Source organism: Trichoderma reesei, assembly GCF_000167675.1.
Source record: "Trichoderma reesei QM6a unplaced genomic scaffold TRIREscaffold_1, whole genome shotgun sequence".
In the NCBI taxonomy this organism is placed as follows: Eukaryota; Fungi; Ascomycota; class Sordariomycetes; order Hypocreales; family Hypocreaceae; genus Trichoderma; species Trichoderma reesei.
The window spans coordinates 3,624,733-3,648,030 of NW_006711148.1; the positions used below are offsets into that span (position 1 = coordinate 3,624,733).

The 23,298-nt window shown below is 53.9% G+C and overlaps 6 protein-coding genes across 6 annotated transcripts; 3 read left to right on the plus strand and 3 right to left on the minus strand.

The window, feature by feature from the left end:
* Positions 1–701: 701 nt before the first annotated feature.
* TRIREDRAFT_71468 (replication factor A-like protein) lies at positions 702–2,874 on the minus strand. Its single transcript, XM_006961868.1, has 4 exons — positions 2,806–2,874; positions 2,486–2,737; positions 1,005–2,426; positions 702–944 (listed from the first exon to the last, which is right to left on the minus strand). The coding sequence occupies exons 1-4, from the start codon at positions 2,841–2,843 to the stop codon at positions 854–856; spliced, it is 1,803 nt and encodes a 600-aa protein (XP_006961930.1). The 5' UTR covers positions 2,844–2,874; the 3' UTR covers positions 702–853.
* Positions 2,875–3,776: 902 nt separating this feature from the next.
* On the plus strand, positions 3,777–4,882 carry TRIREDRAFT_54157 (uncharacterized protein; the record flags this gene model as incomplete). The annotated part of the gene is made up of 4 exons (XM_006961427.1): positions 3,777–3,894; positions 3,946–3,995; positions 4,061–4,736; positions 4,785–4,882. The coding sequence occupies 4 exons, from the start codon at positions 3,777–3,779 to the stop codon at positions 4,880–4,882; spliced, it is 942 nt and encodes a 313-aa protein (XP_006961489.1).
* A 38-nt stretch (positions 4,883–4,920) lies between these two features.
* Positions 4,921–6,065, minus strand: TRIREDRAFT_119974 (uncharacterized protein; the record flags this gene model as incomplete). The annotated part of the gene is made up of 2 exons (XM_006961869.1): positions 4,921–5,964; positions 6,041–6,065. The coding sequence occupies 2 exons, from the start codon at positions 6,063–6,065 to the stop codon at positions 4,979–4,981; spliced, it is 1,011 nt and encodes a 336-aa protein (XP_006961931.1). The 3' UTR covers positions 4,921–4,978.
* Positions 6,066–11,394: 5,329 nt separating this feature from the next.
* On the plus strand, positions 11,395–12,565 carry TRIREDRAFT_119975 (uncharacterized protein). The gene is made up of 3 exons (XM_006961428.1): positions 11,395–11,647; positions 11,710–11,792; positions 11,861–12,565. Exons 1-3 carry the CDS (start codon positions 11,483–11,485, stop codon positions 12,099–12,101), a joined length of 489 nt encoding a protein of 162 aa, XP_006961490.1. The 5' UTR covers positions 11,395–11,482; the 3' UTR covers positions 12,102–12,565.
* Positions 12,566–14,372: 1,807 nt separating this feature from the next.
* TRIREDRAFT_54870 (propionyl-CoA synthase) lies at positions 14,373–16,679 on the plus strand (the record flags this gene model as incomplete). Its single annotated transcript, XM_006961429.1, has 3 exons — positions 14,373–14,760; positions 14,865–16,133; positions 16,228–16,679. The coding sequence occupies 3 exons, from the start codon at positions 14,373–14,375 to the stop codon at positions 16,677–16,679; spliced, it is 2,109 nt and encodes a 702-aa protein (XP_006961491.1).
* A 1,930-nt stretch (positions 16,680–18,609) lies between these two features.
* TRIREDRAFT_41794 (uncharacterized protein) lies at positions 18,610–19,515 on the minus strand (the record flags this gene model as incomplete). Its single annotated transcript, XM_006960982.1, has 3 exons — positions 18,610–18,715; positions 18,776–19,237; positions 19,280–19,515. Coding segments are annotated over 3 exons (804 nt in total), but the record flags the coding sequence as incomplete, so codon positions are not given.
* Between the last annotated feature and the right edge of the window lie 3,783 nt (positions 19,516–23,298).

Sequence of the window (23,298 nt, forward strand, 5' to 3'; positions counted from 1 at the left end):
TGCTGGGACCCCTCCCCATCTTTCCCCCCTCTTTTGTCTGCCTAGTAGGTACTCGTGATTCATGAGAGAATATGCTGTGATGCCAGCAAACGATACATCGAATACCTGCCGCTGTTTCCTCGTTGCCTTATTGTCACATTTCGAGTAAGATGGCAACATCTCTTGTTGCCGTCCATCTCCAAAGAAATCCAATCTCACCAATACCCCAAAACCAGGAACAGCAGGAAAACGTGGTGGCTGAGCGCCACGCCGCCCTAACCTCCCAATAGGTAGCATCCCTCACATCTCTCTCTCTCTCTCTCTCTCTCTCTCTTTCTCGCACCCAGGTCCGTAGACTCCCCAAAGTACTCCGTGCAAACCCCCAACTTGCTTCGTCCAACCACCTCACTCGACCGTCTCCCCTCGTGTCATTGTCATCCCCCAGCTTCCTTTCTCGGACCGCAAAGGGGGCGACACTGGATGCGGGCTGCCGCTTTTGACAAGCAACTGCACCACCAACAAAGTGCGAGCAGTATCGCTCCAGCAGGCGCAAGACGGCCTGAAAGGCGCACAAGGCACAGTGTTCGACTGCGGCCTCGGGCTGGGATTGGTCACGGAGCAGATTGTTGACGAATCTTGGCATCCTCTGCAGCTCGCTCGTCACTCATCACGTGTATAGCTGCAGTCGTATGTCCATGGACATGCAGTACCTATTGACAGCTCGTTGAATTCGCCGTTCCCATATCCCCAGCTGCTTCATGAGACAGCTTCATACTAGTTACAATAGCCAAGTATTTCTTCCAGTAAATCCGACACGTTGGTCAATCAGCCTCTCGCCCAGTATCAGCCCCCACCATAGCCATAATCAACTCAGTTAAATGTTGAACTGCTTAATCAACTCCACCAGCTTGTGGCCCTCTGACTTGTAGTCTATCAACGAAGCACTCATGACTTGATACCGCACCCTAAACAACTTGTCAGTCGCTGTCACTCAACTTGAATTGGAGCCTAAATGATGATCGTACCTTTGAGTATCACCAAAGTTGTCCATCTTGGCTCTGCATCTAAACATCAGCTTCTTGCAGTTGACGGCCTCAAACGCGGCCATGAACTTGGCATCGTCATTCTCCTTGAGTTCCATCAGCTCGTTGGCAGACATGCCGACTATTATCCTGCCGGTGTCGTCGAAGCAGCTCAGCCACTGATGGCTTGTGTGATCTGCCACGTTAAGCTGCATGATGTAGCGGTAGTCTGGCTTGTCGTGTGATACGCTGCACTTCTCGCACTGCCATGTACCATCCGGCATCGGTGTCACCTTTTTGTTGCAACCCTGGTTAGAGCAAGCAGGATAGCAGAAGCTGTCCTGCTTGACAAAGACAATGGTGGCTTTGATCGTGTAGTACGCCTGGTCGTCCACGCCGAGGTTCTCGTCCTTGACCTGGGCGATTGTCTTGATCTCCTCCTTTCGGCCAGTTGCGCCGGCCACACCGGCCAGGTTCTGATGGGTGGCAAACGTGTCTGTTCGGCCAACTGAATCATACCAGCCCTTGAGACGGTAGGCATCGGGGATGTCGGGATCGACAGTCATGGTTCCTGACGACAGCAGACTCAAGCTCTTGCCGCCAAAGTCTGAGACCTTGGTGCCCTTGAAAGCCACCACGGATTCTGGGTTGGCGTCGAATGAGCTTGCCGTCTTGCCCCAGATTGTGACGCGCACCGAGTAGCCGGTGTCGTCCACCAGGGTCAGTTCACGCTTCTGGAAGGGTCGGCCGTCCTTCTTTGATGTAATCTCGCTGACTTCCCCGACCTCCTTCAGCACGCCAATCACATCGACGGTGCTGTCCTTCTCCACGCTCTGCAGTTCTTGGATGGTGCAGAAGTTGAATCTGACCTGGGGCACGTTGGTCTGATCCTCGGCCTTTTCGATGACCGTCTCCCGCTCAAATGCGAGCTCGTAATCGTTTGGCAGGTTGCTGAACTGCTTCTTTGCCAGGGAGACTCTGCAGGGGCTAGAGATGTAGTAGACCGATCCCTCTTGAAGAATGTCATAGAAGGCGTCGCACTGATCGTTGAAGCCCGTGGCCTTGATCTCGCCACTCTCGTCCAGGAGGTTGACGCTGAAGAGCTTTCCTTCTCCAGTCGGCTTGTGCCATGTCTTGATGTCGGACTTGAATGTCACGCGAGCCTTGATCGTCCACTTGCTGGAAAAGGGCGACAGGGCCTCGATGGGGTATATGTTGGCACCGGAGTGTGTGGCCGACCTTGATGGCATGGACTGAAGCTGCTGCATCTGTGGCTTGACATCCTGTTCCTCCTTTTTCGCCCCGTAAAAGTCGTTTCCGGCAATTGTCGTCTCGGCCGCCCTGGGTTCGAGCACCACTGGGTCACCAATCTTCTCGTGCACGCCGAGAGACTCGATGACCTCGAGGTCCAGAATAACGAGGATGCTGTCCACTGTGTCAGCCGTCTTCTGTCAGACGCAGCGCCTTGGTTGTTTCTGCCTTACTTCTTTCCCTTCAAGTTGTTGGGCGTGTACTGCTTGACTCGGGTCAGGCAGCCCCTCTCGAGCTTGTTGTCGTGAATGACATGGTTTGCCTGGGTGGCGAGCATGGTCTGGACATAGTTGACTCCGTCGCTCATGACCAGTCGATACCTATCGCCGCCTTGCCCTGAGGGCGCCATCTGCTTGATCTGCAGGCACTGCATCACGGGCACGGGGAACTGCTTTGCGGCCTGATCGGGGTCATTGAAGATGGCCCTGCACACTTGCATCAGTAGAGGTCCAGTAGAGCAGGCTTGAAGCATAGCTTTGGCTAGTCGACTTACGCGATGCAGCCTCGGGACAGAGCTGATTCGGCGTCCATGTTGGCTGATGTGATGATGCCGTCTGTCTGCAGATGTGAAGTTGACAAGACTTGGCTTGAATGGCACCGGCACAGAGCTGCGGATTTCGTGCACGATAGAGGTACCTGATTCTGTAGGCACCAGGCGCAAGACCTGACAGACCCGCGACGCGTTTCGCTTTACGCGTTGAGAGGCGGACAAGTCATCACGTGATGGCGGGGTCAGCGGGGTCCTTGCTGGAAGATGTACCGCCTTTGGTCGTCGGCCTCTTAACAGCACCATGACGAGAGCAATTGAAGAATAGGTATGAATGAGATGAATATAGCATGTGCTTCGTAAGTGTTACAGGCTTGTATCGTGTGTTCAAGTGTGGCTTTTAACTCTGGACTTCATCACAACGAGGACCGTTGTAGAACGGGCCGTAAAGGGTCACCAATATCGGTGAACGTGATACATGTAGATACCCAACGCATATGGCTCAGAGACGGGATTCCAGCAGTTTAGGTACCTACTTACCTACCTACCTAGGTAGGTAGATTGAGCTGGAATTGCCTTGAACAAGAGACTCCTGAGGCTCTTAATAACCTGGAAGTTACGTATTAACAGGAAAGACATCTACCTTATCTATAAGGCAAGGTTTGTTTCTACGCTTTCCAGTTAGGTACCTAAGGTAGGCAGGATACTTTTTCCTTCACCTTCCGCTAACTGCTATAGAATGCCCAGGTACCTTTTTCCTGTTACAGTGCAGCATGGCCGTTCCCTTCCGCATTTTCTCACTCGAAACCGCATGACGTTGAACCTAGCGCCAGTCTCTCAGTACAAACAACACGTCAGCTGTCCCGTATCATCACTTCTCCTCTTGTATCTTCACATCCCTCGCCTAATCGCTATTCTCATCAGTTCTGCCTATCCTCTGTATTCACCACTATATACGATCCTCCCTTCCAGCAGCAATGACGGAGCTTCCGAATGCGACCAGGGCGCCGGAGAGCGATGCCCAAGAAGACGCTTCAGTAGATGAAAGCTCGCCGATGGGCCAACATGAGCACTGCGTGACCGACAGACCGACTCGTAATGCGACCGCATCTGCATCCCCAAGCATCCATCGCTGACATGACACAGCTGCTGGTCAGGGATCAACCGGCGAAATCATCAAGCTCAACGACATCGACGTATGTCCAGGCCGGGGTGAAGCTTCCATAGACGCACACGCATCTAATGCCCGATAAAACTCCAGGTGTACATCTCCAAACCAGCCGACTATCCCCATACACCGTCCCGGCTTCTCCTTCTTCTCACCGGCGGAACAGGCATCAAGTCCACCAATAACCAGATCCAGGCCGACATGTATGCCTCTGAAGGGTTTCTCGTCCTCATGCCGGACATGTTTGGCGGCGAGACAGCTCCCGGAGGAAAAGAGGCCTATTTTGCGGACCACTCGACGTCTTTGCTTGAGCAAATCAAGTTAAAGGCCGTCGAGGTGGCAAAGTCCTTCATGATCGATATGTGGCTGGCACGAGTGACGGAGGCCAAAATCATGCCTATACTGCTCAAGGTGATTGAAGCAGCGCACGAGCAGTACCCTGATCCTATCAAATATGGCGGCGGGATCTACGCAGCAGGATACTGTGTTGGTGGCCGCTACGTCCTCCTTCTGGCCAAAGGTTCCCATGACAGCGGTGCCGATAAAGAGTCGGGCATGGTGAAGAAAGGGCCGCATATCAAAGCCGGAGCGCTGGCACATGCCGCATCGGTGACCCCGGACGACTTCAAGGACCTGCAAGCGCCATTGAGTCTAGTGTGTGTCGAGAATGATGCTCTATTCACGGATGAGGTGCGAAAGGCTGGAGAGGACATCATGACGAGGGACAACGTGGAGCACGAGGTGCAGGTATACCCCGGGGTGCCGCACGGTAAGTCTACATGTCCACGACATGGTGAAGTCATTATCTCATGAATAGCAGGATTTGCAGTCACAGGTCAATACCAGGAGTCGGCCATTATGGATGCCCAAGTCACGGCATACGAGCAAATGTTGAAGTGGCTGAAGGAACATTAAATGTGTCGCGCTTACATGGCAAGGGGTGCGCAAGGTTGATGAGGGCTTTGTCCAATATTGTTTTCCAACACTGCTCCTATCTCCAAAGAGAAATGCTTAAGAAATGGTGCAGACAATCTTACCGGAATTCCTTGCATTCTCCATGTGCTCGTGCGCCTCCTGAATCTTTTCCCAGGGCAGCACCAGGTCCAGGTAGATTTTGAGCTTTTGTGACGCAAAATCGTCAAGATACGTCTCCAGCCGGTCTCTCAGCTTACCCTGATACTCCTCATCGCGGCTCCGCAGAGTGCTCCCCAGCACACGGAGGCGCTTGTACAGAATCAAGCCAATGTCCGCATCGGGAGCCCTTCCTCCGCTCAGAGTGCCCAAGAGAAGCAAACTGCCATCCTGGGCAGCCACGTCGAGATTCTTCATAAAGTACTCGCCACCGACAAAGTCGACAATGTAGTCGACGCCCTTGCCGCCCGTCTTGTCCTTGATCTCCTTGACCCAGTCCTGCGTCTTGTAGTTGAAGGCGGCGGTGGCGCCGAGCTGGCCCGTGATGAAGTCGACCTTTTCCTGGCTCCCTGCCGTGGCGTAGATTTCCGATGCGCCGGCGGCCTTGGCCAGCTGGATGCCTGCAATGGAGACGCCCGAGGCGCCGGCGTGCCAGAGGATGCTCTTGCCCTGCACGAAGCCCAGCACCAGATGCAGCGCCTGTGTCGCCGTGATCCAGGCCTCGGGGATGGCGGCGCACTGCTCGTGGGAGAGGGCCTTTGGCTTGTGCAGCAGCATCTTTGTGCTGACGGCGACGTACTCGGCATAGGCGCCTCCGTAGGCCAGCCCAAAGACCTCGTCGCCGACCTGGAACCCGTTGCGGGCATCCTCGGAGCCAAAGGACTCGATGACGCCGCTGAACTCGACGCCGAGCGTCTTGGGGGCCTGCGGGGGCACCGGGTAGAAGCCGCGGCGCTGGATAATGTCCATGCGGTTGATGCCGAAGGCGGCGATCTTGACGATGGCCTGGCCTGGGGCGGGGGTGGGCTTGGGGGTTTCGGGGTTGATGAAGAGGGCGTCTCGTTCGCCTTTTCCGCCCTTGATGTCTGTGTCATTGGTTCAGTTGCTGTGCATGTGCTGTTTGATGTTGGTGATGAGAAGAAGGATTTGTGAGAGGCGTACCGACTGCGCGCATTGTGGTGGCCATTGTGATGCTTTGGGAGGTTTTTGTCTTATTGATGAGACGAAGAGGACAATGGGATTTCACGGTAACAGTTGTTTACAGTCAGGGAGTACACGATTAGTTCACTTCACAAGACACGGGATATTTGTTGACGCGGAGTTGGAGTCTTTTAAACGAAGGCCATTTCTTGCGTCACAAACCCACTTTCATGTTCAATCATGAGGCGACGCAATTCATTCTCTCCAAAAAAGCACCAAGCAGTTTCCAACGTCATTAGTAATGCAAGTGAGGAGGAGTTGGAGCAATAGAAATCCCGACACTCCTCTTTCTCTTGCTTTTGCGGGCACATTCTTTGCCGAATGCCGAGGCCGCGGATTGATGTTGCCATTGACGAGAATCTTCTTCTGCAGCGGAAGATGAAGAAACATGATCAAGATAAGATGGCAAGATACATTTTCCATATGGATTTTTTCTTCCTCTAAATTTTACCTCGGGGTGTCAGACTTCGTAGGTGGCTGGCGGGTGTAAGACGCGAGGCTTCTGAACCCGGGGGAGGGGGGGGGGGGGGGGGGGGGGGGCGGAATAAGCACTCAAAGGCTTTGGCCAACCCATCTTGCTGTCATAATGGAGCAGATGGAAGCATATCGTTGCTTCTCGAATGGAGGAGTAGTGGCGGACTGAGAGGCATCCTTAACAGAGTCGACACCGCAGCTACATAGGAAGAGTCGTCCTTGGTTGAGTTGAGCGTTCTGATCAAGGGCGCATGCGGCTGAAGATGTGTCTTGATAACCTGAATATGGCCGACGACCCGACAGTCGTCGTCTGAACAAGTTTCCATGGTTACCCGACTATTGAATTGGCACCAGACATTGACCGAAACATGCGGGCCGTCATCGTCATATGTCACGACTGAGCGTTGGTGAACGAAACACAGATGAACCCATCACCGCAACTCGAGCCGCAGACTGTCTTGCTCATTAGGTGACATGTAAGACTTGTCTCAGAGGAGAGAATAAGGCGGCGGCCTTCACACTGCCTTGAGTGGCTCGAGGACCTGTAAATGATAGCTGTGGCCTTGAGGCATCATACAATTGCATCGGCCTGTTGAGATGGACAAAGTTGGTCGTGTCTTCGGTTCCTGGTGGTAATATTGACATTGCCGTAGCCTCGATAAGACGTTTGAGCCTGAATGAAGTGCTGCGACACCGTTGAAATTACTCGGACCTCGAATTGGCCCTTTCTTCAAACCGCTCGAAAGGCTCCTATCGCACATTGGCGCCGGGATACCTGCACCTTATCGGAGAACCCAAGCGCCTATCTTTTACCTTCATTGCACCACCCCCCTGGAATACAAGCCCTTCTCGCCGAGATAGGCGGTATTGATATCTATCGCGGCAGATATTGAGAGATGTGCCTGTCGCCGTAAAATTTGGTGGAAATTGGCAGATGCAACCTCACGTCCTTCCTCGCACACCGCAGTCACAGAATCCTGGTCAAATAAGACACATAATGCTACGTGCATATAATACGGGCAATTAAACGCGTTATGGGTGGATTCGAGCAAGCAGGATAAAATGCAGGGTTACACGCTCCGTACTGTACGTGTATCAGTTAAGCTTCTTACCAATCCGAGTGATACATGTAATACAAGCAGGTGATGCTGCGAAACGGCGCGGAAGAGCCGATTTGCTAGGACTTGACTTTGACCGTCAGTCAAAGCTTTTTTTGGTGTGCGGGCTTGAGCTGGCCCGGTCCAACACCATCACAGGAGTAAATACGGCAGCATATCATTTCACCTTGATACCTAGTGGTGTCTTTACTCCAGGACGATACTCCATACAATGATAAAATAGCTGATCCTTACAAGTACGAGGGCCAAGGGGCCAGCAGCTCTCGGTACTCGTAAGCGGATACCGGGCTCGTCGTGAATGGTTTCGCCTACTACAAAACTTCAACCACGTTCGCATGAAGAATCCATCTCGGGCACGTGGTGGCGACATTGTACGAAAAGTGAGCCACTTTGTACGAGCATAATTTACTCCATCAGGGCTTCGTATCAAAAGACACGAACGTTCGTATGATAAGTGTTGACCTGTAAATATAGAAACAGCACAAGGATGGGTCATGTGCGAAACAGCCTTTAGAATACCGTGCAAGGACGCAAGCGGGATGCCCTCATAGACAGGTATTACATATCTATTACGAAGCCATCAGAGCTCATACTGTATTGTAAGGTAGACCGACGTGCCCGGCGATCGGCCAGCCCAGACATGGTCGCAAGAGCCGTCCGAGGCACCAGAACATCCGCAGAAAGCCATAAGAATAAGAAGATGAAATAAAAATAAAAAAAGGTCGATCAGGATCGCTGAACACAATCGAGATGGGATCAGGGGGGATCTCGACGATCGTTGCCCAATGAGCCCCCAGGCCAGGCGACAGCGAAAACGGGCAACTTTGGACCGTCGATGAGACGGTGTGAGACACATTGCGGGCGACAGTGTCCGTAAACAATACTAACAACAACGGCCCCCATCACAAGATGCTCGTACAGAACTACCTACGGAGCACAACAACCGGCTGTCTTGACTTTCGTAGCCCCTCCACCCCTTGCTTGCCGTGGGCGCACAAGACATGCAGGCTGTCTCTCTGCGTGTCTCTCCCCTATTTTTTTGCGCTGCCGCAAGCGAAGAGACAAGGCAAGACAGCACAAGGAAGAGAGCGAAAAAAGGAACCTGAACCGAGAAGAAGGAAAGAAAAAAACATCCGAGAACCAACGCTGAGTGGCCAGCATCCTGGAAGCAGAGTGGGTAGGCGGGAAATTAGCGGAGGGTCACTCGGCGTCGGCGCGACAGGATCGAGGTCCATACGAGGCCAGCACGTCTGCGCGTTCAGTGAGATTCATGGTTAGGTCGCTATGTAGAGGCAGGATTAGGGCTTCCGTTCGATCGCTTCAGTGGGCTCCAGTGCTCTTTGGGGGCTTTTTTTTTTTGGCTCACCGACGGAGCACAGCGTGGATCAGAGGGAGCTGGAATTGACTCGGCGGCGGTGATGCTGCTGCTGATCCTCGTATTACGTGTTGACTTTGGAAGGCTGAACAGGTGAAAGGATGCACTGATAACGAACAACGAATGGTTTAATCACGATTCAGTGGCAAAGCCGCCAGAGTCGCAGATTAACAGCGTCTTCATGCCATGGACGGCAAGCTACCTAAGTACCTGAGGTACTTCATCCATGAATGAATCCTCATGGAAGCAGAAGAAGAATAAGAAGAAGAAGAAGAAGCAGAGCCCAGACATGCTTCCCCGTCCAATTGCAATTCGCAGGGCATCGCTTCTCTAGGGTCCCGGACGCAGCACGTGATTCGTCTTGTTTCTTCTTGGAAGGCAAAGCCGCGCTGCTCGTAAAAGTGCCGGTTTATGCCTCGTCCTACTAGTGCTTCGTACTCTGTATGTAAACGCTCAGAAATAGACGAGGCCCCCGTAATCTTGATCCGTTCGTATCGGTGGCGGGATTAATCCTCTGTATCTCATGGAGCCGTGACCGGCGATAGTGATCCATAGGTGGGCGAGAGATTGATGGTGCGGGAATACAATAGTAAAGCTGCGAGAGATACATACTAGTAGGGACGCACCCCTGCATGCATGCGAGCATGGAAATCGATCCTCCTTTTCCTCTCTCTCTCCGGCATTGATTGACGGAACTCGGCCTCTACCGCCTCTGTCGTGGCAAATCACCAGGTCAGGTCAGATCCCCCTTCCCGTCGCTTGAGATCAGTCAATGGCTACCTTATTAGCTAGCACAGCAAGGCAAGAGCCGTTTCCAGCAACGATTGCCATTGAGCAATGCCCAAATGATTTCCAGCTTCTCTCTTTCGTGCCAATCGCTGCTGGTGGTGCGAAAATTGCCGGGTGCGGCGAGGGGCGGGAATTTGAGAGCTGACAGAACGGTTTTGGTTCCTGCATTAGCGCCAACATGGCCCAGAGCCACTAAGAATGCTTGATCAGATGGCCTGCCAGGGGCAAAAGCAGGGGAAATCGCAGGACGGCGCAACTAGCACGCTGCTAATGGCAATAGTTGGCAGCAGGTAATTTCCTGGCCCAGTCGTGATTCATCACCGCGATTGAGCGTGGCAGTACATACTATTACTGTAACATCCATAGCATGCAATCATGCAAGCAAGTTCTCAGGGCTGTCAAGATAAGGGGAGCCGCTTGGGACCGGATCATCGCCAAGTCCTGTCCTGTCCACCGTCTCTCTGTCTGTCTGTCTCTCTGGGGCCCTGTTGCGGGCGGGCGGGCTGGCGTAAGATACGGAGCAGGAGAGCGTGAGAGTGGGCGAGCACGGGGCAACAGCAGAGAAGAGAGAGAGAGACCTCGAGACCCAATATGGAACTGTCGGGTCGATCAAGAGAAGAAGCTTACTTGCGCCTGTGCCTGTGCCTGGAGAAGTACCTAAAGAGGAGACGTCGGGTTTCCAGGTTGGCTTGCCGGTGGGCTCGTACGAGGAGTGACTCCAATTTGATGCCTCTCTTGCCTGCAGCTTCAGGTACAACCAAGCCCAGGCAAGGCGCCTGCTCTCTGAATGTACCCGTGGACCTTGGACCTTGTACACACACTCACCCATCGACACCGTCGCGTCCATTCGCTCTCTCATCACCGTCCCTTGCCTTTGCCCGGCGGCTTCAATGCACCGTCTGGCACAATCAGTCAACTGGCAATCTCGCCGTCGCAGCACCTCATTCGACGGATTAAAATAAACACGGCAGCAAGGCGCCACCCACGCGTTTCCTTTGATTGAGTGGCTTTTCCGGCGTCTGGAGCTGCCTACTAGTATTAGCATCGACCTTCTACTACCCAGTTCTAGCACAGTATACAACCTTACCTAGTAGTATCCCACAAGCACCTCTAGACAGCCCATCTTGGCCCCATCACGGTCCACCCCTGCATCGCGCACTGGCGCCCTCGAGGCCCATGATCCATGATCCCTGGGCTTTTGCGCTGCTTTTTGGTCCTGCTCGTGCTTGTTTGTCTTGCTTCTGCAGCTGGAGCCCCCGAGCAAGGGCCCCAGCCTTGGCTGCTGCTTTTGCCCCCCCCCCCATCATCCACAGACCCCATCATGGCCCACCCACTCTCAGCCAGGTTGCCAGGCTGTTGTCTCTCCCTTGAGCCACACCCCCTGGCAGCTTCCCCTGGCTTTGCTCTTCTTGTTGTTTTTCTTTCCCACCCGAGTCTGTCTCGCTCCGTGCCCACAGACTTTGGTTATAAAGCCCGTCTCCTCCACAGCCCTTCTGGGTCTTGATCCTTTTCCCTTCCTCACCACACTCACGCTCGCTAAGCACCTACAAACTCACCTTGACACTTTTGTCAATTTCATTCTTTAACCAACCTCCGCATCTATAATCCTAATCAAGCTCCCTCGAGTTTAATTCCTAATCCGACAAAATGAAGTTCACCGTCGCTGTCGCTCTCGCCGCCGCTGGCGTCTCTGCCGTCTACGTCCCTCCTAGCAACGTTACCGTCGTTACCGAGGTCGTCGATGTCTACACCACCTACTGCCCCTTCGCCACGCAGATCACCCACGGCTCCAAGACCTACACCGTCACTGAGGTACTTCCGACCGAATTCCTGATCATCGACAGAGGATACACGGGACTAACATGAACCGCCAGCCCACCACTCTGACCATCTCTGACTGCCCCTGCACCATCACCCGCCCGGTCACCGTCACCAGCAGCGTTGCCTGCTACACCTGGTAAGTCCTTGACAGCAACGAGAACCGGATCCAAAGCAATCCAAGTCCGCCGACTAACAACCACATAGCGGTGCTGCTGCTCCTACTGGTGCTGTCCCCTCCGGCAACGGCGGTGCTCCCCCGGCCTTCACCAACTCCACCATCACCACTCCCACCCAGGCTCCTCCTGCCGGTGGCAACCCTCCCGCCAGCACTGGTGGTGTTGTCCCTACCGCTCCTCCCGCCGTCCCCACTGGCGGTGCCAGCAAGGCCGTCCTCTCCGGTGCCGGTCTGGCCGGTATCGTCGGTCTGGCCGCTTTCGTCCTGTAAATCTTGTAAATTTCGACACCTCGCCAATATACCGTCTACGATTTCTTGGTTCAACGATTCTTGGAAGTCGTGGGTTCGGCCTCCGTTCATGATTCTGATATAAGGGGGAAATACCAAGTGTTGGGATTTATCTATTTTTTTGGTTTACGTCGACGGGATGGGGGGAAGCGATATTCAATTTTTTGGGATGTATAGAGAATGGGTTCTCTTGGGTTAACGGGACATGCAAGCTCGGTGTTCAAGGGAACTCGATTTTTTTTTTGATCGCCCGCAGGGAAAGATGCGCTACACATCTCGCTTTTGTGTGCGGTCGTTTCCCGGGGCCGGAATATAATGTGCCAATTTTTCTCCAGCAAATAGGGATTTTGGGGTTTGCCATGAACCTCTACCCCCCTCGCGTCCCCTCGCCCTATTTTGACAATCGAGAACAACTCATAGAGAAGAAGAACGCCTCCGGCCTCGAGAAAAAAAAAAACCGATTCCACCTTTTCCTTTGTCAGATTTTTTCAACTTTCGTTCCTTTGGTCGCGATGGAGCTTCCTACATATCGCGCAAGGCCTTCTTTCATACAACACACACATATATATATACATACTTTCGCTGGGCGTGTTTATGGCCTCTCGTCAATATTCGAAATGCCGGCCGGCGAGCTTAGCTATCGTAGATAGTTGGCAAGCAAGCAAGCATTTTCTGGGAGGGCAGTTTTGGCCCAGCACATAGAATATTTTTCACAGTTCTCTCTCTCTCTCTTTGCCTCGAATCGTGATTTGACTCGTGGGATTTGCTTGGGTTTGCATCAAGGGTGTTTGTTGTCTCCGATGTGGTGGGAGGTAATGGTATCTTCGAGGTAGGCTCTCATAGTGTCGCGATTCCCGCGGATGTGATACAATCTACTGGTCGTATGACACTGGAATGTAGAGTGTGTGTAGTGTGATCTTGCGCCTTACCTGTTCGCTCTACCCTTCCATTCTACCGACTCACCGGTAACTGCTGGTTGGTACCTACTAGGTAACCATCTTACTGGTCAGCAGGTACCTAGTGCACCTATAGAGATAAATGGAGGGACGCGATTTGTCCATGTCGAGATGTTCATCCAGGTGGCTTCAGGTCGTCTCAGATATTGAGCCGCTTGTTGTTGGCGGTTTGCTCAAAAGTGGCGGTTGAGGTTCACTTTTATGCTGCTTGTGCCCGAGCTGGTGATAGAGGTAGCTTACTTGGACCTTTGCTGGGACTATGATGAATATCTCGCGGCATTTACGCTATTCAAGCCAGATTTTGTCGTGTACATGGCAGCCAAGTGTTAGTGAGGCGATTCTGCACAACGGTTCTACACATGCTGATCCAGTCATGATGTATTTCGTAAAACTTTACGCTGTTGTCATAGGACGGGATGGTGTCGAGTAGAGACAGACGTCTCAGTTAAAGACTCAACAATCATCTCTAGGGGGAAACAGAGGTACACTTAAAGCACATATACAAGAGTTGTCAAGATATACCAAAGGTTTACTTCAATGTCGTCTCCATCACAGCGCCGGCTCTTCTCACCCAGTAAGGATGAATGCTATTGCTCCTTTCAAGCCCGGGTCAACGGCTACCCCGCATTCATAGCCTTCGATCTCACGTTTAGCGTGCACCTTGATCTTACGAACCGGCCTTGCTCCTTTCAAATCTTCCTTATCCCCATAGTAGAATTGCCTGCAACGATGCTTCAAGTGGCGATAGCGGACTGGCATTGCCGAGCTCTACCGGTCAGGTTGCAAACCATCCGCTATCGATAGCCCAGCCCAAGCCTTGGAAAGAGCGACGAAAAGCGGGGTGAATCCGGGGCCCCGGCTCCTGCCTCCCCTTATTCACGCCAAAGTGCGGCAAGAGGCCAGAGCTCCACCGTGGCTTCCGTGTCGCGACCACTCCTGTTACGTAGGATTGTCTGCCCGCGCGCCTCTCTCTCGACGTCTCACTTTTTTTTCTTTCTTCTGCTGCCATTCAGCCTCCATTTTTTCCCTTGTGCATGACTCGGCTCGTGATCGCTTCCACGGGCTTTAGTAATCAGAGAGCTCGAGGGGCTGCATTGCCGAGGATAAGGTCATTGCCTGGGCTTCTTCTACTGGCTACTACTTATATCTGGGGTCTGACGCTAAGAAGCTCATGCATTGGCACAGAAACAGTCTGAGGCTCACGCGGCAGTTCGTTTGGCGTCTCCTTACGCGCCCAGCTTGTCGTCGATTGCAATCGCCAGTCTCGTTTGTCTTGCCCTTCTCCCACAGAGGCGCCATGTCTGGAAAGGGGGGCCACGTCCAGGATGACATCCTGCGGCACAGCTTGGAGAATCCCGAGGAGTTCTGGGCCAACCAGGCCGAGCATCTCTTCTGGCACAAGAAGCCCAGCACGGTCCTGAAGCTCACGTCCAAGAAGCTCAAGAGCGGCGTCGAGCACGATAGCTGGGAGTGGTTTCCGGACGGCGAGATCTCCACGTGCTATAACTGCGTTGACCGGCATGTCGAGGCTGGCCATGGTGACGAGGTTGCCGTCTATTTTGATAGCCCTGTCACTCAGACCAAGCAGAAATTTACATACCGTCAGCTGCTGGACGAGGTGGAGGTTTTTGCCGGAGCTTTGAGGGAAGATGGCGTGCGCAAAGGCGATGTAGTCATGCTTTACAGTAAGTTTCCTCTGTTTCATACTTCACTTACCTACTACCCTTCTCCTTGCCTAACTCCTATTATCTCTACAAGCGTATTGGTCAGTTGCTAACGCTGAGTCAAGTGCCGATGATTCCCGCGGCCTTGATTGGCGTCCTCGCCATCAACCGTCTTGGTGCCATTCACTCCATTGTCTTTGGCGGCTTCGCCCCCAATGCCCTCGCTCAGCGCATCGACTCATGCAAGCCCGTTGTCCTCTTGACGGCTTCGTGCGGCATTGAGGGCAACAAGCCTCCCGTGCCATATCGCCCACTTGTCGAGGAGGCCTTCCAGATTGCCAAGCACAAACCGCGCCGGACGCTCGTTTGGCAGCGGGAGCAGACTGCCTGGACACCTACTGACCGCAGCTCGGGCCAGGCAAGCTGGCAAAAGGTTGTAGAGAGCGCCCGGTCAAGAGGAATCAAGGCCGAGTGTGTTCCTGTGAAGAGTTCTGATCCCGTTTACATCATTCACACATCCGGTACCACAGGTTCTCCCAAGGGTGTCCTCCGAGATGCTGGAGGCCATGCCGTCGGTCTGCATCTTTCAATAAGCTATCTATTCGACATTCATGGGCCTGGAGATGTTGTCTTCACCGCCTCGGATATCGGCTGGGTTGTTGGCCACTCCTACATCATATACGCACCGCTGCTCGCCGGCGCTGCCAGTGTAATGTATGAAGGCAAGCCAGTCGGGACGCCAGACGCCTCCGCCTTCTGGCGCATCGTCGAAGAATACAAAGTCAACACCATGTTCACTGCACCGACGGCTCTTCGCGCCATCAAGCGCGATGATCCCGAGAACAAGTTCTTGACCCAGGTCGGTGAGCGCGGAGGCCTCCGCTCACTCAGGGCCCTGTTCTTAGCAGGAGAGCGGTCGGAGCCCAGCATCATATCCATGTATCAGGAGCTCTTGGATAAGTATGCGGCGCCTTCAGCTCATGTCGTCGACAATTGGTGGTCCACTGAGGCCGGCTCTCCCATGACTGGTCGTGCTCTCGTTCCCCACGCAGCCCACGAACGCAGGACCAAGGCTCGTCATGATCCGCCTCACCTCAAGCCTGGCAGCGCGGGCAAAGCCATGCCTGGCTTCGACATCCGCATCGTAGATGATGAGGGCCGTGAAGTCGACAGAGGTACCATGGGCAACATTGTGCTGGCCATGCCCTTGGCGCCAACAGGATTCCGCACTCTGTGGGATGATGAGGAGCGTTTCTACAAGGGCTACTTGAAGAGATTCCAGGGCAAGTGGCTGGATACGGGGGATTCGGGTTGGATTGACGGGGAAGGCTATATTCATGTCATGAGCCGCAATGACGATGTGTTGAACGTGAGCGCGCATCGGCTGTCAAGCGGTGAGTTTACCCCTGTAATGGCATGCCTCTGTCTCTCCTCTCACGTTGGTATCCTGTAGACCCGAGGGTACAGCAACTGACAAGCTTTTTCTAGGTGGTATCGAGCAAGCCGTAACCTCGCATCCGCAGGTGGCAGAAGCCTGCGTCGTGGGCGTTCCTGACGCCCTCAAGGGCCAGCTGCCTTTCGCCTTCATCACACTCTCCACCCCCAATCACCCAAAATCTGCTGTCCCTGACGAAAAGTTGGCTGCCGAGATCCAGGCTTTGGTGAGGAACCAGGTTGGCGCCATTGCCTCACTTGGCGGCATCATCCAAGGCAAGGGCATGATTCCCAAGACACGCTCCGGCAAGACTCTGAGACGAGTCCTGAGAGAGCTTTTGGAGAATGCAACCAAGGGCGAGTTTGACAAAGAAGTCGCGGTGCCTAGCACCGTGGAAGACGCGGCAGTTGTGGACGTGGCTAGGGCTAAGGTGAAGGAGTATTTCGATGCTGTGGGCAACAAACATGCCGCCATCGAGGATCACGGAATAAAGGCGAAGCTTTAATGGCCTTGAAATGTACGGACATGTACAAAGTTGTCCAGGTGCTGGAACTATGGCTGATGAAACCCTATGTTTGGATTAAGCAATTTCATCGATGGATATCTACTGTACGCTCAGTAGCATGAAGCGCAAATTTTGAACATACAAGCCACCTGAACGAGGTATGAAGATACTCAGCATAGAAAGGCGGGCACTCTTTTCGCATGCTCGTCAAGCCGTACGTACGCGACAACTGTTCTCAAGAATCACAACCTTTACCAAGTCGGTCACTGGAATCCCTCAAGAGCCTCTCGAAAGTACCTCATTTCGTTCTTCATTCTATATTTTTCACTTTCGTTCATTTTCTATCTCTCTCCTGCCTTTGAACAAAACCCAAAAGTTCCATCCATCAAACGTTGCTGAGTATAAGAATATAATCGTAAGAATCCCACCCCTCTTTTCGTATCCCCTCAAACTCGAAACAGACTTGCAACGTCGTCCTTGTCCCACCATTGCCAGCGAAATGGGAAGTATTTGAGTAAGAATAACCAAGAGAGCAAAATAGGAAGAAAAGAAAAAAAAAAAACAGAAAAGATGAAAAAGATATCGCCACCTGGACGGAGAGGCTGATAGAACGGGCCAGACAGTTGCACGGAATAGAAGTTGCGCTCTCCCCCCCCCTTTTTTTTTCTCCTCTAGGAGTGTGCGTGTGTACGGCAGCTTTCCTTATCGTAGGCGGCAGTTGCGTTTGCGGATCGGTGTCTAGTTTTCTAATATCTATGATCCCCTCCCCTTTCTCTTTCTTCTCTCTCTTTAGTCTTGTGACATATTGAGGCGGGCTGTGACTGGTGATCTGACTGCATGTGGTTTGTTACATGGAAGGGGGGGGGGGGGTCGAGGAGGCGGGAGACGGGGCATGGAGTTGCACGGCGGAGGTGGGACACGGGATGGATAAAGGAGGGGAGGGGGGGAGGTATCTTGGTGTGAGGAGATTGCCATGGGGGGGGTATTTGAGCAGTATGCTGTGACTGGTTATTTCTTCTTCAGGGGTCAGAGAGAAAGAGAATGTGAATTGTAGATGGTTTAGTCTAGTATCGCCGAGAGTTGTGATAATTTAATAAGACGATAGACTTTTTACTGACAGGAGCAAGATGAAGTCGGCGTCCTTGCTGCTCCAAAGGCCCGAGGCGCTCAGACGCACGAATCCAATGCCCAAATTCCCCTCTGTCAGTTTCACTTCCGTTGGAAGAAAGCGAAAAAAGGAGGGGGGGAAAAAAAGAAGAAAGATTCACCAGACCCCTGCGGGTGCGAGTACTGCTCATGCAAACGCAAACACAAAGCCCGCCACCGCTTCGGAAAGATAGAAGACAACAAAGCGGTTCTTGTGCAAGGGAGAAAAGGGGGGTGAAGAGCGCTCTGTGAGCCCGGGACAGGGCCTCAAGTCAGTTAGATCGTTGCTCAAACGTTCTGAATTCCTTGGTTTGTCCTTTTTTTTTTTTTTTTTTTTTTTTTTTTTTTTTTTTTTTTTTTGGTGTGATTTCGTTCTTTTTTCCTCATCGGCGAGAATATAGCAGGGGTGGTAGCACGTCGAGGGAGTTAAATGTTGAGGCATGAGCAAGTTTCCTTCCGAACCATCTGGATTGAAATTGTTGCCCTTACTTCTTTGATAGTTTTCCTTGAACATAGGTTTCGTGCTTGCACTGCGTGGGGGATATGTTTTGGTTCTGTGTCCCATGAGAGATGATATATCATGAGCTCGTATCGGTGTAATGTGAGAGGCTGGTTATCTCTCTCTTTCTCTTTAGGACTTCCCCCCGGTCTCTGTTAATCATGATGAAATGTTTGTTATCCAAATTGTTTTGCTGTCCAATCGGATACACGTGGCGTGCCCATGGTCGAAATACAGTAATCAAGGAGCAGGGTCTGACGACATGGATCTCGGCGCGGCATCGTGCTTGGTATACAGCCCATAGACGCTATTCTGTGCCTTTGCGGCCATCTTGACATTGGAGAAGCGCGCTTCGGGAAGCCTCCGTCCCTCCTGGATGCTCTGTAGAACCCTGATATACTGCATTAGTAGACAAGTTGCGAGCCTCTGTATACACAAGGGGCAACCTCACCATTCCACGCTGACAAACTTGACGCCGCAGCCACCAATTTTGCGAATTTCTTTTTCCAGCTTTGTGGCAGCCAGGCCACCGCCAAGACCTTTCCCTTCCGTCGAGCCATTGGGTCGTCCCAGGATGACGTGGGTGACCTTTCGCCGGCCCAGATTCAGGGACATGTTGCCGCCGTTCTCGCTGATGAGCTGCTTGAGCCGGTGGTCCGACACCAGGGGAAATGTGCTGCCGTTGACGTAGACGGTGACTCCATCGAACAGCTTGCGGGGATTTCCCTGTGCCTGCTTCTGCTTGTCCTCGTCCTCCAGCCGTCTCTGCTGCATCAAGCGCTCTTCGGCTGTGAGATTGGCGTCTCCGACAATGAACTCGCCATCGTGGCTGTCTCTTGCGTTTGCCTGCTTCGGCTGGTTTGCTTCCAGCGTCTGGCGCATCAGACCGGGCCGGGTCAGCATGTCCATGACGCTGCTCTTTTTGCTACTGCCATCCTGCACACTGCTGCTTAACATCCTGCCGGCCCTCCCCCTTCCGCTGCCTCTGCCTCTGCCTCTGCCGGCATCATCACCACCAGCACCGGCGTCTTCTGCCCCCGCCCCCCAGGTATCGCTCAGCCTTTTGCCGCCGGAACCGTCGCCGGCGCCGAACTGGCTGTTGAGCTTCCTGGTCCGCGAGTGTCTCCATCCGGTGCCGGGCTGCGTGTCTGCGCGCTGGTGGCCAGTGGCGGACGAGTTCCAAGGATCGAAGCGGCGCGTGGCGGAGATGCGGGACAGGGGGTTGCCGTCAGGGGGTGACATGTCGCTTTGCTTCTTTAGGAGGGGAGGATCGTGTCGAGATGGCGTGCATATGGATGGGGCAGGGCTACTAGCAGCTGCACCCGGTAGTATGTGCAGTGCAGTAGGTGTTAGCTGTGGCTGAAGCTGAAGCTGTAGCTGTAGCTGCAGGTGTTGATGCAGCTGTAGATGCAGCTGGAGCAGATCGCAGTATCATGTAGAAAGAGAGAGAAGATGCTCATCTGCTCGCCCTGTCCAAGACCCCTTGAGAAGACTCTTTCGCTTCACCAAAGGGAGAAGGAAGAAACGGCGCCATTCTGCCCTCTTTGACCGCGTTTCAACCGCGTTTGAGCCGCTAGACCTGCCGCAGCTGTCACGACTGTCCGGCGCCTGCCTGACGCCAGGTCACATGACTCCCTGCTGTATCTGTGTATCTTTCCTCAACTTCCTCCCATCCGTCTCCCACAAAATCCAGCATCAACATCGTCGAATTCGGCATCGGAACCGCCCGCAGAGCCTTCAGACGGCCTCTCACGCTGATGAGGGCATCCGCAGCCATGGACGCTACCCGTTCCTCGCATCGCCACCGCCAGACTCCCGGCCCAGAACATCGCCACAAAAGTCCGCTGTAAGTCGGGCCAGCGCTTCCAAATGTCTCAGCTTGCTCTTCCTGCGAGGGTGAACAGACCACCACCATTACACCAGGAGCTGCTTCCGCATCGCCACCCGCTTCTGCCAGATGGCCAGCATCGCATCTCTCACGCAGGGCCGATCCCCTGAAGAGCCAGTCCCCCACACCCACAGCAAGCCTGCTGCGAGACACCCCAAGGACCCCAAGAATCCCGAGGACTGACACCCAAGGACCCCTAAGCTGCCTCTCCGCATAGCCGCTCATCGTCGAATGCAATGCACTCAGCACCATGATGCGCCTTGCCTAGTGATGCGCCGGTTGGTTGCCCCGAGCTGCATGCGAGATGCGCGCTTGAAGTGAGATTCGCGCGCAGCATGCAGAGGCTCTCTTCGAGATGGTACCCTTGAACACGCCATATAAGCGCATGAGTGGTCCTTCTCCAGGCCTCTGGCCTCTTTTTGTCCCTCTCTTCCTCTCCACGGTGGTTACACAATTCAACTAGACAAGCAGGCTACTGGCTCAGTGGAGCATCTGAGGCCCGAGACCGTTTGATGTGCGCTGTCAGCCCTCATCCTATCATCCTCTCATGGAGATATCGACCTGCGATATCGCTCTGCGCAGATGGAATCTTTCTCGTCTCGCCTGCTAGGCGAGTTCACAACGAGATCCTCCTTATGGAGACTTGGACACATGATTATTCGGATGAAGGCATCGCCTGCTCACTAGCCACGTCGCTCATCAGCAGGTGCAGTCTGTGCGTCCAATAGATGACTGTACCAGTGTAATACCCTGACCAGGTCGCGGCTGGTCTCATTATGCCCCCTTCGCCCTTCAACGCGATTGGCAAGTCTATGACGGAGCGCAACGAAGCGGCATATCAGCGTTGAGCAGCGACAAGGGCCCCGTCTCAGGGAGACAAACTCCCTCCCCCCTAGAGGTGGCTGGTTCGGTGATTGCGCCTTCAGCAGCCGTGATTCTCTCGTCGACTGCCCGCCCTTGAGCTCTGCCCTGGACCAATTGCCTTGTCCACGACAACTCTCCGCACAAGTCGCCAGACGAGCACAACGGCGCCGGTTGTAAAACTGCGCACCGCGACCGTGCACGAAGTTTGGCACGCAGCGCGACCAACCAACCAGCCAGCCGCTCGGTCAACTCTGCAAGCATCGCGGCTGTCGCAGGCTCCGTCCGTCCTACGGGGTCCCTTCTTTGGCCCTGTGCTTGGCCCTACCAGATTATGGACCACGGCACCTTACATGGCATCTTGCCTCGCCGCACTTATGCGCATCATACCTGCTTTGCAGCGTTAACCTCGTGCTGTACCAAGTGCCGGTGTGCCTGCTTGTTTACCTATGCTGTATGTACATACACTCCGGTGGTACATGCTGCAGAGGTCAGCCGAAACCTTTCATGCCAGCTCTTCTGCTCTGTGCGCGCGCGTGCAAGGTCCTGTGCCCTGTGCCCTTTGTCTGGACCGCAGTCGCTCGACTGAAAACCACGGCGACCCTGTTGTCAGATGGACGGGGGCCGCGCACAACCAGCTTCCGGGCCGCTTTGCTGCAGATCACTAGACAAGGTCCCCCACCAGATTCCGGAGCATCTTGTACGATACGATGCGATGCCATCGCGAAGCACGTTGATGTTGCTGCCGGCATACGAAAGGCACACTGCGAGTTCCCCGCCAGTTGGCAGTTTCTGTGCCATTCCTGTGCCTTTGGCAGCACGCGGGAGGTTGTGTCTCGTGGGAGCTCCGGGCTTGGGATCTCGGCTACGGAACAGCTCGTTTGTGTGATGGACCCGAACATGGGTCCCCGAACGTTGGCCACGACCAGCAAGCCCGCACTTGTTGCCTATGCGAGCGTCTCCGCGCCCAGCGCAGAGTCACCGGTACCGGTACATCTGGAGAGGCATGGCTGGACAATTAATCTCTCACAGCGAGAGGAGCGCATGTTCCAGCCGGCTATCGAAGCGCTGGGCAATTCGCAGGCCTTTTGTGTCCATGCCAGAGCTGCTCGCCGTTGCAACAAGCCAACCCCAGCAACGAGCCTCCAAGTCGCATGAAGTGGAAATGCGTGGTCGTGGTCGAGCTGGAGAAGCTCGGCGCTCCCCGTGCTCCCACGGGGTTCCGGGGCTCTCTCAACCAATCCCGTCGTGCAGGCAGCGCAGTGCTAATCAATGCATTGGCGAGACAGATCAGCCCTCTATGCACATGTACGTCAGCAGGGACCTACTGTGCTTGTACGTACATACATGCCAATGTGTCAACGCTGGCTACGTACATACAGAATCGTACGCATGTCGTCTGTATAATGGCAGGCAGCAGTTCGCACGGCAGCGTGCCCGCACGAAGCAGGGAGACGAGAGACAAGAAAGAGACTCTAGTACTGCTGTAAGAAGCGTGTTTTCCAGGGCCTCATTGGAAACACTTACCGCTCATCACAGCGGCAAGTCAGGTGGACGATTCGTACGTACGAAGAGGACCATGCCGCGAGAGCTTCCCCCGGTCGTTGTGCTTCAAAGCGCGCCTGTGGCGGGAAAGCTAAAGAACGTGTCACTACGTTGTTTGTATTACTCGCACGAAGTCGGCCCAGCAGGCTTTCGTTTTTTTTTTTTTGCCGTACTTTGCGCCTGCTTGCTCGCTCTCACAAAGATGACATGGCGTGGGATGAACAGCCTCAGGGTCCCAGGGAGTGAGCGGCAGGTTGGCCAAGCGATACCATCATGCGCCAAACGTCTTGAGATATCTGACGAGCTCAGACCTTCCTTTTTGAAGCATCTTTGACAACCACGCGAGGGTGACAGTCTGCAGCAAGATGTATTACATGTCAGCCCACGCGGCGATGCTACGGGAGACCTACTGGGAGGCTGCTGGTATTCTTATTGCTGTCAACAACAAAGTGAGCGGTACGACAGTCCTTGCGAGCGAGCGAGCCATCATTACGCTCGTTCTGCCCACGGCAGAATCCCTGTGGCTGCGACTTTGACGGCAGTGCTTCCAAATGTGATGGTCATCTCATATTATGCTGTAAGGAGCACCAAGCGACCACGATTGGGGCTGAATGGAAGAGAGACAAGAGAGGGAATGAAGACCGGGGGCTGATCCTGGTCCTCGTCACACACACGAGCAG